This window comes from Euleptes europaea, chromosome 10 (genome assembly GCF_029931775.1).
Source record: "Euleptes europaea isolate rEulEur1 chromosome 10, rEulEur1.hap1, whole genome shotgun sequence".
NCBI lineage: Eukaryota > Metazoa > Chordata > Lepidosauria > Squamata > Sphaerodactylidae > Euleptes > Euleptes europaea.
The window spans coordinates 11,960,295-11,975,397 of record NC_079321.1 but is presented as its reverse complement, the minus strand read 5'-3'; the positions used below and the strand labels follow the sequence as shown (position 1 = coordinate 11,975,397).

General features: G+C 47.4%; 1 protein-coding gene across 1 annotated transcript in view; it reads left to right on the top strand.

Moving 5' to 3' along the window:
- The window catches only part of LOC130483938 (protein eva-1 homolog C-like), a 179,309-nt gene extending 167,966 nt beyond the window's left edge, over positions 1-11,343 (top strand). Inside the window, exon 8 of the mRNA XM_056856848.1 lies at positions 10,975-11,343. Coding sequence (XP_056712826.1) covers positions 10,975-11,339 — 365 coding nt within the window. The 3' untranslated portion in view covers positions 11,340-11,343. The remainder of the gene's footprint in view (positions 1-10,974) is intronic.
- The last annotated feature ends 3,760 nt before the right edge of the window (positions 11,344-15,103 follow it).

Sequence of the window (15,103 nt, the reverse complement as noted above, 5' to 3'; positions counted from 1 at the left end):
CTAATAACTCTGTTTAGATTTGTTGAGCCTGAGGTTTAGGATTCTGTCTGACCCAAATTTATCTCATGGAACATTTCAAGTGTGCGGGAAATTAATCTTATTTTCTGTTTTGTTTGGTGTTCCTTCGCTCGCTGACCCTCCTTCTTGTTTATGTGTTGCTGACATGTTTAATTTTTTTTAATCTATCGTTAAAAGGTAGTTTTAATGGTTTTCTTTGTTTGCAGCCCAGAGGATCGTAATTCGGGGGGAAAGGGGGCATAAACATGTTTTAAATAAAATAAATAATAAATAAATAAAATAGAAAGGAATCCCTACCCCTCAATCATTATGCCCTTAGAAAGAGAAATTGCATCTCCCCTGACCCCACTGGATCCTTTTCTACTCCTTCTGTGCCAGTTCGCCTGGAGATCAGTTCACCTGGAGAAAATGGCCACCTTGAACTCTATGGCATTATAACCCATTGAGGCCCCTCCCTTCCCCAAACCTTGCCCTCCTCAGGCTCCACCCCCCAAATCTCCAGGCATTTCCCAACTTGGGTTGCCAGCCTCCAGGTTCTAGCTGGAGATCTCCTGCTATTACACAACTGATCTTCAGCTGATAGAGATCAGTTCACCTTAGGGTGGCCAGCTCCAGGTTGGGAAACACCTGGAGATTTTGGGGGTGGAGCCTGAGGAGGATGGGGTTTGGAGAGGGGAGGGACTTCAATGCCGGAGAGTCCAATTGCCAAAGTGGCCATTTTCTCCAGGTGAACAGATCTCTTATCGGCTGGAGATCAGTTGTGATAGCAGGAGATCTCCAGCTATCACCTGGCTTTTGGTGCAGGTCCACCATTAGTGGGAAAAAAGTTCAGTGTCTGAGCACTTCCAACAGTTGGCTTGGTCTGCATTGTACATTTTTTGAAAATTCTGCATCCCTTAACAAAAACAATTAAAAAAATACTTTTTTTAAAAAAACAACTGGCTTTTCCTGTTCCTCTCTTGAGTTTCCCCAACCCTAAACTGAGCCAGGAGGGAAAGTGGAGTATAAATAGTTTAATTTTAAAAAATTACTAAAATAAATTGTAGCTGTGGCTGAGCCCAATGTGTGGTTTTTAAAAATCTGCACGGCGGCCCTTCCTTGGCTATTGAATGAGAGACTGCATTTTACAATTCATGCTCAGAGGGAAAGGGGGAAGCTTACGTCAGTTTATTAACTTTTGCAGCTGCCTTTGATTTACTTTACAGACCCTGTTTTATGGTTGTGTGCCAGTCTGGAAATCTTAGCGTCTGGAGGAAAACGGTTCTTCCTGGACTAGGAGAGCCCTCATTAGGGTTGCCAGGTCCCCACATACCACCGGCGGGAGCTTCCTTGTAGTGTTGGTGGGGAGAGCGATTTGCTCACGCACAACGCGTGTGTGCAATAATGTCCCTTCTGGGTTTACCTAAAAGTGATGGGGACGCTCTAGCAAGTTCCTCTAAAAACTATGGTTTCCATAGAGGTTTTTTGGGGTGCATGCTAGAGCATCCCTGTCACTTCCCAGAAGTAGAGTTGCCAGCTCTGGGTTGGGAAATACCTGGAGCCTGAGGAGGGCGGGGTTTGGGAGGGGCGGGACTTCAGTGGGGTAGAATGCCACAGAGTCCACTTTCCACAGCAACCGTGTTCCACAGGTGAACTGATCTCTGTCGCCTGGAGGTCAGTTGTAATAGCAGGAGAAACCTGGAGGTTGGCAACCCTAACATCAGGACAGACCAAAAGGAAGTACTTCTTCACACAAAGCATAATCCATCTTTGGAACTCACTGCCACAAGATGCGTCCATGGTAGGGTTGCCAGGTCCCTCTTTGCCACCGGCAGGAGGTTTTTGGGGCGAAGCCTGAGGAGGGTGGGGTTTGGTAGGGGAGGGACTTCAATGCCATAGAGTCCAATTGCCAAAGCGGCCATTTTCTCCAGGAGGACTGATCTCTATCGGCTGGAGATCAGCTGTAACAGCAGGAGACGTCCTGCTAATACCTGGAAGTTGGCAACCCTAGCCATGGAGGTTAAATGGTGCTTTCCTGTCCAGAGGCAGTGAGCCACTGAGTGACTTCTTGCCTTACTTGTGTGGGTTTCCTGGGGGCTTGGAATTGTGGGAAACGGGATGCTGGCCTTGATTGACCTTCGGTCTGATCTAGCAGGGATCGTCATGTGCTGCTGACTTACTATAAATGTTGAGTTCCCAGCTGGAAGGAAGAGGCGCCTTTAGGCAGTTTACATGCATCATTTTGGCCAACTGCAAATTATTGATTTGTTTCCTTCCACAGCAGGGGCAGGGTTCGAACCTGCTTTCCCAGATCCTAGGCCAACACTCTGACCGCTACAATAGGCTGGCTCTAAATGGAAGTGGAAGTGGTTTTGATCAATCACATTAGTGCCGTTACATAAACTTAAGCGGCTGACCTCTCCTGCAAAAGCTGCTGACGGAGAGCATTAGGACCAGAAAAAAATGTTGCAGCTAGTAAGCATGTTCACAGTAAAGGTGTCTTGGCATTTTGGCACAGAAACGTGTGAAACTTACAAGATAGAATTTCCACGCCGTTTGTAGGATCATCACCCCGAGCTGTCATCTACTCCCCAACAGCGAACTGTTTGCTCCTAGGACTTTAACAGGAAGATTTGCTAATCCTGTGCATTGTCTGTCACTTCTTGATACTTCTTTCATCTTAGAACATAAGAAAGGCCATGCTGGATCTGACCAAGGTCCATCAAGTCCAGCAGTCTGTTCACACAGGGGCCAACCAGGGGCCTCTAGGAAGCCCCCAAACAAGACGACTGCAGCAGCATCCTGCCTGTGTTCCAAAGCTCCTAATAGAATAGGCCCGCTGCTCTGATCTTGGAGGGAATAGGTATGCATCATGACTAGTATCTATTTTGATTAGTAGCCATGGGTAGCCCTCTCCTCCATGAACATGTCCACTCCCCTCTTAAAGCCTTCCAAGTTGGCAGCCATCACCACATCCTGGGGCAGGGAGTTCCACAATTTAACTATACGACAATTTAACTATCTTCCCCACTTGTGTGTACTGTGGGTAGATATATGAGCTTCCAAAATGCCATAAACTGGCCCTCGACCCAGAGCCAGTGCGGTGTATAGGGTTACCAGCTCCGGGTTGGGAAATACCTGGAGATTTTGGGGGTGGAGCCTAGGAGGGCATGGTTTGGGGAGGGGAGGGACTTCAATGGGGTACAATGCCATAGAGTCCACCTTCCAAAGTGCCCATTTTCTCTAGGTGAACTGATCTCTGGCACCTGGAGATCACTTGTAATAGTAGATCTCCAGCCAATGCCTAGTGGTTGGCAACCCTAGGCTGTTACCGCACTAGGTATTCCCAGGGATGTATCAAGAGTTTGGAAATGTTATAAAAAACATCGCTTTAAAAGGGTTTTTGGATGCCACAGATAAAAAATGGTTGGAAGACGTCTTCACAGCTAAAGGGGCCAAACAAAGTATGAACAGTATTTTTTATAACAGTTTCAAACTCTTAATACATCGCTGGGAATACCTAGTGCGGTAACAGCCTTTGTGGCGTAGTGGTTAGAGTGGGAGATTTAGGACTGTGAGTGACCTGCGTTCAAATCCCCAATTCTACCATGGAAGCTCCCTGGGCGACCGCGGGCCCATCACAAACACTCAGTCTGGCCTATCTCACAGGGTTGTTAGTGTGGAAGAACGGAGGAGGGGAGAATGATGTAGTGGTGTAGAGTTTAAGAGTGGTGGTTTGGAGCATTGGAGTCTGATCTGGAGAACTGGGTTTGATTCCCCACTCCTCCATATGAGCGGCGGAGGCTCATCTGGTGAACTGGATTTGTTTTCCCACTCCTACACACGAACCCAGCTGGGTGACCTTGGGCAAGTTACAGCTCTGTTAGAGCTCTCTCTCAGCCCCACCTACCTCACAGGGTGTCTGTGGTGGGGAGGGGAAGGGAAGGTGATTGTAAGCTGGTTTGATTCTCCCTTAAGTGGTAAAAAAAGTCAGCATATAAAAACCAACTCTTCTTCTCCTTCTCCTTCTTCTTTGCACTGAGTTCCAGCTGGGGAGAAAAGCAGGTATAAATAAATGCAGAAATAAAACGCCTGCATGCACCCATGAGTCCAGGTTTGGGGAGATCAGCTGTTCCCTGAGACCCTTTCATTATTACATCATGTGCCAACAGTGGGGCTTTCCAGTGATTTCTGAGAAGATTGTGGATTCTCAGAAAGAGCTGGCTGCTCTCTGTGGAAAGTTAATGGCATTAGGATGGAAACTTTCATGCCGAGAGCCTCAGACCGCTGTTCTCCACGGGGCTCCTGGAACGCACATGGCCACTGCAGGAAATGAGAGACAGTAACACACAGATTAATATTTTTATTTACTATAGAATATGGAGATATAATGGGAATAATAACATTGGCCTGGAGGCATTTCCTGGGGAATTAATGACTGTGGACCTCACGCTCTCTGCGGGTGCATCGTTCTCGGGAAATGCCTCGGGGGCTCACAGTGGCCAGGGTGTTTGTCGAGGCCGTGTGCCTCTCATTGTGTCAGGCTGCAGCCAGCGCGTTGCTTCTTATCTGCCGCGTGCGATCTCCTTTATCTACTCGGTGGGTCGATCAGACGTGCACTGTCAAGGCCAGCAAGCGCTACAGCTAGTGCTTGGCCTCATTTTGCCTTAGAATAATCAGAGTTCTCGAGAGCTGTCATTTGGAGCCTGCAAACTCCAATAGTGGGAGATCTCCATCTCGTACCTGGAGGTTGACAACCCTAAATTTTAGCGAATCACACTCTTATTTCTGCAGTCGGCAGGACGTTCAATCTGGCGAGCATAAAAGCACGCCTGTGGCTAGGAGTTGTAAGGAATTTCAAATACTAGGGAAGGGTCAAAGGGGGAGGAATCTGTAATGCAGAAATGGAGCATACATGCCTTGCCTGGCATGATCACGATCAATCACCCTCGTCCCGAACATCCTTGATGCTTCCTGGTAATCCATATTCCTAAGCATAGCAAGGGAAAGGCCAAGGTACTCTATTAAACACACACCTCTCCCAAGAGCTTCTAAAATGGTCTTCCTTCACAAGATACAAAAGGCCCTCCTGGGCTTTAGGCACTGAAAAAAGAATCTTCAGCCTCAGATTAAAGGTAGCGATCCAAGCCCTGGACTCCAGTGAACACTGTGCAAAGTCTACTCTAAGTAGAGAGCCAGTGTGATGTAGTGGTTAAGAGCGGTGGTCTGGAGCGGTGGACTCTGATCTGGAGAACCGGGTTTGATTCCCCACTCCTCCACATGAGTGGTGGAGGCTAATCTGGTGAACTGCATTTGTTTCCCCACTCCTACGCACGAAGCCAGCTGGGTGACCTTGGCTTAGTCACACTCTCTCAGCCCCACCTACCTCACAAGGTGTCTGTTGTGGGGAGGGGAAGGGAAGGTGATTGTATGCCAGTTTGATCCTTAAGTGGTAGAGCAAGTCAGCATATAAAAACCATCGCTTCTTCTTCTTCTTCTGACACAGAAACTCTGTTTATCCAAATGCCTGCTCCAAACAAAATCTGAGGAATTACTTTGGCGTTAAAAGCCTCAATAGCCGCAGGTACATACTGACCTCCTTTTGAATAGAAAAACCTTAAAAGAGCGTTTGTGTTGGTCTTAGCAATTTCAGTAGCTGAGTGGACGTGAACTTTCCAAGGGAAGTTATAGCTAAATATAACCCCTAGATATTTAAAAGGAGCAACCTGCTCTATTCCCCCCCTTAACAGTCCAAATCTTCTGCCTAAAACAGGGCCTTTTAAAAAAGATCATTATTTTAGATTTAGCATAGTTTACAAATAGTCCCTCCCGAGTATAGTAATCAATAAATGCATTGAAACCCTTACAGAGCCCGGCTTTTGATCTAGATAATAGGACTGTGTCATCTGCACAGAGCAAGGCAGGAATTTCATGCCCAGCCAATATAGGTGCATGAAACACTGATTTCTGAAGGTAAGGGATCATGTCATTTTCATAAAGATGAAAAGGTAAGGGGGCTAGGAGACAGCCTTGTGAAAGGTGGACTCTATAGCATGTCTAAGATGTCTGGTTAAATCATTGGTACACTGGGAAAATGAGAGATAGTTTTGAGATTCGGCACAGAGGTTGGATGCAGAGGCTGGTAATGAGCATAGAGACAGGGATTCCCTGCCTCCAGCCACCAAAAGTAGGTTTCAGGAAGCCAGCTCAAGGTTGACTCAGCCTTCCATCCTTCCGAGGTCGGTAAAATGTGTATCCAGCTTGCTGGGGGTAAAATGCAGTTGACTGGGAAAAGCAGTGGCAAACCACCCCATAGTCTGCCCGGTAAACGTCGGGATGTGACGTCACTCCATGGGTCAGTAATGACCTGGTGCTCGTCTTTATTGTCACTGACAACATGCTGATGTCACTTCCAGCATGCACTGGAAGTGAGGTCATCATGTCACAGGCGATGCGGGACCCTCTGATATTTGGACAAAAACTCTATGATAAAAACATCTTCTACCATAGAGTTTTTAGCCAAGTACCAGAGAACCCCCCATTACCAGCAACACAATGACATCACTTCCAGTGTGCTCCAGAAGTGACATCACACATCACCTAATGATCAGCCTTGTACACACCAACAGTCCTGTCCCTTGACTATTTCAACCTGAGTTACTGAGACATGGCTGAGCTCCTTGGACTGATTAAACATAAGGCCATCCTGAGCTACTATGCTGGGTGCTCTGTAAGTAGCAACCAATCACCACCTGCCGTTTTCTTCATAAATATTTCCGTCAATTGGGAGCTAGTAAGTGGGAAAGATTAGAAGTCTGCTTAAATGCCTGAATAGCACAGACTGGTATGAGCTCATCAGAGCTTGGAAACTAAGCAAGGTTGGCCATGGTTAGTACTTGGAGGGAAGACCACCAAGGAGGACCACAGTTGCTATGCTGAGGAAGGCAACCCCATGAGGAGTTGCCGTAAGTTGGTTGTTATTTGACGGCAGTCATTTCCTTTGCTTGCTAGAAGTAATAACAAGAAGGAACTTCATAGTAGGTACCAGATCTCCGAAGCCTATCTAGATTACGTTGTGTTGCATTCATCTTGTCTGTTTAGGAATGTAATCGCACGGCTCCACCTTCCCTCCAAGAAGCCTCCTTCCAGCCTAAGAAGCTGTCCTCCAACTTAAGGGGCTCATTTCTGCTGATGGGATTTTCTGTCAGCAAAGCAGGACTTCCCCACCTACTCCTCTTGCTAAAGCCCCAAATGCTCCCCATACTGATCCTGGGGTACAGAGGATCCTCAAGAACACCATATGGAGGGAGTGGAGAATTGCAGTGGGAGGGGAGAGAGAATTGGCGAAAATCCTCCAATTCCGTTCACAGAAATCCTGCTGAATCCAAGCCTGTGGTGCTTTTGTGGAGCCAAGATTTGACTCACAGATTATCACTCGGACCTGCTTTGCCTCAACAAATGCCGGTTGCATCACCTTAGCTCTGGCCTGGCATCTCTGTGGTTGGAAGGCTCTGTGAGGGATGGTGCTGGAGAAGAAGCCAGAATGTCCATGCCCACCATATTTAAGGCGGGGTTAAACAACCCAGAAGTATCTATATACATGCAATATGTATGCTTAGTTTACTCCCATGGAGGGGAGTCCCACTGGCAAAACACACTGAACCTGCCCACTCTTTTACAGTAAAAGTTGTTTGACAGTGGAATCAGCTACCTACGGAGGTGGTGAGCTCCTCCTCACTGGCAGTCTTTAAGCAGAGGCTGGACAAGCACCTGTCAGGGATGCTCTAGGCTGATCCTGCATTGAGCAGGGGGTTGGACTAGATGGCCTGTATGGCCCCTTCCAACTCTATGATTCCACCCTCCAATTTTCTCCAGAGGAACTGACGTCTTTACTCAGCTGAACAATCATAATTCCGGGAGATTTCCAGGCTCCACCAGGAGATTGGCAACCCTAAACCGTAGTTAAAGCAGTGCTCCCAGATTATCTTGAATTCTTAACCATTCCAACTTTTCAAAGACTTTTCTTCTTGGCCAAACATAATGCCTTACCCCTCAATTAATTGTCTGGCAGATTCTTAGATAGTCCAATCGAACAGAGCATCTGTCCATGTGGAAAGAAACACTTACCCATTTTTTATTCAGTTGTGATTTTTCTTCTATAAGATCTTCTCTTATTACTCCATTGATTTCACACTTTCCCATATGTTCTCACGACTACCATTTAATCTATCTGCTGTCTGGTAAAGATAAGGCTGTGACTCTATCCGAGGTTTATTATTTAATGGCTGCTCTGAAGATACGGCGAAAGTTATAATCAAGTTACGCCTGAATGCTCATTGGCATACAGCCGCTCACATTGCACTGGGATTGGAACTGAAACTAGTGGAGTGACTTGTGTCCAGATTTTCAGATGATCACACTGACCATCATTTAGCTCAGGGGTGAGGAACCTCAGGCCCGGGGGCCGTATAAGGCCCGCTAAATCATTTGGTCTGGCCCTTCATGGGTCCTGGCAGATATCTAGCTCAGAAGGATCTAAGACTGGCTATCCACCCCCTCCTGCAGACAGGAATAGCCTCTATTCAAGGTGGATGTGAGTTTGTTTTGCCGAGAAAAGGAAGCTTTTTCCCCCCTTGCAGAAGAGTCATTAGCTATGGAGCTGCTAGGACCGCCCAGGAAACTGTGTTAACCCTTTCCCACCCGGGCCATGGAGAAACTATGTGGCAGACACTCGGAGCTGTCTTCGGTTATGCCTCTTGGCTAAATGTTTGACCAAATATAGCAGGCTAATTTTTAAGTTGATACTTTTGTATGGCCTGCGAATGATGTTATAAATATCCAAATGGCCCTTGGCGGAAAAAAGGTTCCCCACCCCTGATTTAGCTAAACCACTGTCGGAAGTGAGCTGGTGGGGAGAGACCGCCGCTGTATCTCTTCTTGGCAATGTAGGACCCCTCACCTCATTGTTCTCTGCCTGCATCTGAAAAGACCTTGCTTTCCAAAGCAGTCCTGGAGGTACAGAGGACTCTTTGTACGGCAACAGACTCATGGAGCCTCTCTTCTGGAACCTGAGGTTATGGCAGCCCCATAAATTAAGGATGTCTAGTCACTTTTTTAAAAAAGTGTTTATTTGTGCAAGGATGGTATGATATAGTAGGTTTGGTGTTGTCTGTTGCGGAATGTATTTCTCTGTTTTGGAAGAGTTGCATGAACTCATATCCTGTGGTGGGGAATGGCTCCTCTCCACCGCCTGTTCCTTGAATCTGGCCTTTGTCTGGTCAGGAGAGTTGCCGTTTCATCCTCTTTTGCGCCCCACCTTCATTTTTATTTGAACACAACGAAGGCTTGACGGCCTGGGACAGCGGGCGCTCTGATGTGCCGGAGAAGCATGACTGGAGGTTTGAAGTTCTGTGTGTCCGCAATGCTGTTTCCAGGAGTGTGTTTTTGGAGAAGCTCTGGGCAGTCAATTTTCTTGTATGCAGGGTTGCCAACCTCCAGGTGGGGCCTGGAGATTTCATGTTATTACAATTGATCTCCAGGCAATAGAGATCAGTTTCCCCTGGAGAAAATGGCTGCGTTGGAGGGTAGACTCTATGGCATTAGAGAGAAAGCCAATGTGGGGTAGTGGTTAAGAGCGGTGGTTTGGAGCTGTGGACTCTGATCTGGAGAACCGGGTTCAACTCCCCACTCCTCCACATGAGCAGCAGATTCTAATCTGGAGAACCGGGTTGGTTTCCCCACTCCTACACGTGATTGGAAGATGGTTTGATTCTCCCTTAAGTGGTAGAGAAAGTCAGCATATAAAAACCAACTCTTCTTCTTCTTCTTCCGTGCTGAGGTCTCTCTTCTTCCCAAGCCCCACCCCCTGAGGCTCCACCCCAAATCCCCAGGAATTTCCCAACCTGGAGTTGGGAACCCTACTTCTATGTCTCAGTTCAATTAACAACACAACAAAAAGACTGTTATCTCTTTCACAATTTGTTATCGATTAGTAGCACAGGGCTTTTCTGATGGGGTATTTTTTTCCACAGCGGACTGCTTCAGAATTGTGCCAAATCATCTCAGTTAGGAAATGACATGTTTGTACTCCTCAGTCTATGACAGTAACTCCCAAAGACCTTCTTCTGAATTCTTAGTACCAAAATGTGGCAGGGCCGGAATGCATGGGGGGGGGGGAGTTCTTAGCCAGTGTGTCCTCATTTCATCCCTGCAGGCGGAGGTAGCAGGAGCCGGCTGTAGAATCCGGCCCCGACCATGCGGAGCAGGAGCAACACCGGTGTGTGGCTGGACGGCTACGCCCGGCTGGTTCAACAGACCATCCTGTGCCACCAGATGGGCGAGTGCTCCACCGGTTGGATGCCTGCCTGCTTGCCCACGTGGGAGGGGGTCATCTGGGGCAGTTGCCTGCTTGGAGCTTGGTCAGCTAATTTTTAAGTTGATAATTTTGTATGGCCCGCGAATGATGTTATAAATATCCAAATGGCCCTTGGTGAAAAAAGGTTCCCCACCCCTGAGTTAGAGAGTAAAACCAACGCTGCAGTGGCAGCTGTCACTGAAGCAATGCTATTTTAATCTGCACAGCCAATTGGATCTCCAGTGGTCAGTCAGAAGCCTCGCTGAGCAAAAGACCCCCTGACCTCACCCACTTTGGAAGACCACTTGGTGGTCACCAGGAAAAGTGGTGGCAGGTGGCATGCTGGCCACAGGCACCATGTTGTCGACCCCTGTAATAGGTGACGTGTAAATCTGAGAGCCGCTGCCAGTCAGAGCAGACGATGCTGACCTTAATTGTCCAAGGATCTCATTCGGTAGAAAGCACCTTCAAGAGTTCACCTCCAGAGGTGCTCGATGACTACTGTGATACACCAGAAAGTAGATATGGCTGGCCGTTCTTCCCATCATTTATGGTGAGAAAGGCGGGTTAAAAAGTGTTTTAATCAATAATCAGACGTGTTGTTTGTCTCTTTCGCCTTACAGAAAACCCGGAGCGTGCAGCTCTGTATTTTGTCTCAGGCGTGTGTCTCGGGCTTCTCCTGACCCTGCTGGCCTTGGTGCTCCGCATTTCCTGTCAGACCGACTGCAAGCGTTCGCGACGCAAGAAGCCACCGCGGGAAAGCGACAGCGACAGCAGCGACAGCGACGATGACTCGGACACCACGTCAGACCTGTCGGCCCGGCGGCACCGCCGGTTCGAAAGGACTTTGAACATGAACGTGTTCACCTCCGCTGAGGAGCTGGAGAGGGCCCAGCGGCTGGAAGAAAGGGAGCGCATCATCCGGGAGATATGGATGAACGGGCAACCAGACATTCCGGGGACCAGAAGCCTGAATCGCTACTATTAACGGCTGACCCCGTTGACTATTCGGTACTACGTAGATGACGCCTTCTCAGCCTACGAGGATGGAAGAAGGCAGAGAAGAGCCTCACTCTATAATGTCTTCCTTTCCTTTCCAAAGAGCTTATGGAAGGATTGTCAACCACAAGCAATAACACTTCCCATCATTCCCTTTAAGCCTTGCAACGGCTACCCAAGCCAGGTTAATCACCAACCAGTATTTTCTTAACACACACACACACACACACAAATCTCTCTTGTTACAGGAGAAAGGAAGGCCAGTTGGTGTTACCCTGGAGTACAACAGGACACCTGAGATTATCACTTGATATTTTGCAAGACTTGGAAATTATGGCACAGATTCTTTTTTTCCCGGGCTGGTTTGTTTTTGCTTTCCGAAGTGTTGTAATGAGGAGCTTAGTAACAAATATTACGAGACCAATCGGTTGGATCCAGAGAACTTCTTATGCAAGCAGAGAGCACTTTTGTCTGTACGGGGGTGTGTCTCCAGTTTCTGTAGGTTCATGGCCCCCTATTGCACCCCCACCCATATTTGTAATGGTTGGCCACTGTTTGAAACAAGGGTTTCCAGCTCCGGGTTGGGAAATACCTGGAGGTTTTGGGGGTGGAGCCTGAGGAGGGTGGGATTTGGGGAGGCGAGGGACTTCAATGGGATATGCCAGTCTACCTTCCAAAGCGGCCATTTTCTCCAGCTAAACGGATCCCTGTTGCCTGGAGATCAGTTATGATAGCGAGAGATCTTCAGCTACCACCTGGAGATTGGCAACCCTAACAGGCCCCCCAGACATCCAGGAGAGGCTTTGGGGGGAGGCACCACAGTGGGTATGCGGTGGGAAGGAGAAGGCAGGATTGCTCTGTTCCCATGTGTAGAAGTCCACTTATATGCTCCTTAGATCCAACCCCATGTTGGTGACGAAAGGCAGCTGAAAGGCACGGGGAGCAATTGTCCTGTAACGTCAGATAGTCATGGAATTACCCTAATTACAAAAGACAACGAGAGGAGGAAGAAGGCGACTTCAGAACTGGGTATTTCCATACTATGAAATCATCTCGGTGCTTGGACGTTCAGTACTTTATGTCTTGTTATTTAAGACTGTGTTTTTTAAACCTTTCTTTTTCAGTGGCAGCATTTTTTAAAAGTGACAACTCAGGGATAAAATCCTTCCCCACCCAAGTGAATCGATGCCCCCTCCTGTCCTTTTTTTCTGTGCGTTCTTCTTCCGACAGGGACTACATGGTGTTACAGGAGCTGTTCCAGTGATGGGTAAAACTGTTAACAACCTCCAAGAGGTTGAAAGATTTTGTTTGTTTGTTTGCTTAAAGACAAAATATAGATATATATATTTGAAAAGGCTGCACAGCGATGTGCCTTATTGATGACTGATGTTAAAAAACAACAACCAGTTTTCTTACAGGCAGCGATGCACGTTGTTTTTATATATTTTATTCCAAATAAAATATAAATAGAAAAAATGTTTGTATTTATGTTACAGGAATAAAAATGGGAACGAGAGGGGTAAAAAACCCAATAATTAATGCTGAATAAATTCTGCTCTCTTTGTACTTCTGTGATTTTGAATTTTCAGTTTGGGATGGATGGTTCCCACAAATGGGTCTTTCTGCAGATTCCACTAGTTTCCCCATCTGTGTAAACAGGAGTTCAGTCTGTGTAAACAGGAGAGCCAGCGTGGTGTAGTGGTTAAGAGCAGTGGTTTGGAGCAGTGGACTCTGATCTGGAGAACTGGGTTTGATTCCCCACTCCTCCACATGAGCAGCGGAGGCTAATCTGGTGAACTGGATTTATTTCCCCACTCCTACCCATGAAGCCAGCTGGGTGACCTTGGACTAGTCACAGCTCTTAGAGCTCTCTCGGCCCCACCTGCCTCACAAGGTGTCTGTTGTGGGGAGGGGAAGGGAAGGTGATTGTAAGCCAGTTTGATTCTCCCTTAAGTGGTAGAGAAAGTTGGCATATAAAAACCAGCTTCTTCTTCTTCTTCTTCTTCTTCTTCTTCTTCTTCTTCTTCTTCTTCTTCTTCTTCTTCTTCTTCTTCTTCTTCTTCTTCTTCTTCTTCTTCTTCTTCTTCTTCTTCTTCCCTGCACATGGTAAGCCCGTGTTGTTGCTTCTAAGAAGGACTGGCCCTTAGTTGCAATGGACTTGAGCCAGGCCCCATCTTTCAAAGTTAAACACACACTTTGCATTTTCAGTTGAGCCAGGCTGCTTCCTGCTGGAAGCGATTGGTCAGTTCCGCATCAGAGACATGTGTGTGAAACTCTCTTCGGTGCCCCCCAACGTCTCAAGGTGATAGGATGGTTATTGCTTTTCTCCTGTCCACCTCAGGCATTCATATCCTGGCCGAGATTCCAATGGCTTAATGAGGCATGGCTTTTGCCTTCCTGAAACGGTAGCTCAGCTACTTAACCCTTAGACTGCCCTGACTCCAAGTGCCCCAGGGGCTGTACAAATAAGCCAAGGTCATTGGTACTGTGTGAAAAAGGATACATTATAGGGCTGGGATTTCTCTCCTCAGTCAATCAGTCAGACAGATGCAGAGCCATTCCTAAAGCGTAAGTGAACTATTTATGTCATTTGGTTGTCCTCATTTGCTGACCGGGGTGCCGAACGTTTCTCTCTCAGTGAAACATTTGGAAGTCTAAGTTGTGCTCCTTGTGCCTTTTGATCAGAATCTACCCAAACATAGTTTTTGTTTGCTTAGATCCTGTTTTGGAATGTGATAGGCAGGGCCAATGAGTCTTGGCTCTGAGCCGAAAAAAGGCTTTTTAAAACTGAGGCTTGGATTTCTCTCCCCCCCCCCCTTTCAGATTGTTCCTTTTTTTGTTTTTTGTTCTTAAAAGGCTTTTTAAAGCAGCAATTGGGTTTGGGGTGTGTGTTTTCTCTCACAGCAAGCTCTACAAAGTAAGCCAATTACAAAGCAGCATTTAAAGGGACGGGACTTGACTTCAGCTTGGAGACTGCTGGTGCAGAGATTCCCAACAGGAAAGTGTGGATCCAGCCAGCAACGAACCTCAGGTAAAACTCCCATGCATAGACAACCAATGACAGAAAACCAACTATGCGGATTCTTTTTCTTTCCCCAGTACTTGTCAAAGGAAAAGCCCTCTTGCTTCCCTCTGTGTTGTTTTGAAGCTGGTGTGGCTCAGTGGTAGAGCATCAGTGGTAGAGCATGCAGAAGGTCCCAGGTTCAATCCCCGGCATCTTTAGTTAAAGGGTCTAGGCAAGTAGGTGATGTGCAAGACCTCTGCCTGAGACCCTGGAGAGCCGCTGCTGGTCTGAGTAGACAGTACTGACTTTGATGGACCAAGAGTCTGATTCAGTATAAGGCAACTTCATGTGTTCATGTGCTGCTTCCTCCTTTCTTGTCCTACTTCACCTTTCTTTCTGGGCATGCCTTTTCAACGGTGGAAGCTGAGCACAAAGCAGTCCCTGGGCCTCAGGAGATATGAGAGACTGGTATGTTTTTTGTTTTTCAGGAACAGTCCTTAAAAAGTATGTTGAGTGAGGTGGATCCTAATATTCTTCCCATGTAATCAAGCCTAACGTAAAGCAACATTTTACGAGGAACACGACCCGGGCCTCTCCCTCTCCCCACCTCTTTTGGCTCCGGCTTTCTCAGACACCGTCAGACCACCCAGGCAGGCCTAGAACTTTGCAGAGCTCCGAGATCCCTTCTGCGGTGCAGCTTTGGCGACTGATCTTTGCCCGCCTGGGAACCATCCCAACAGTATCCTACA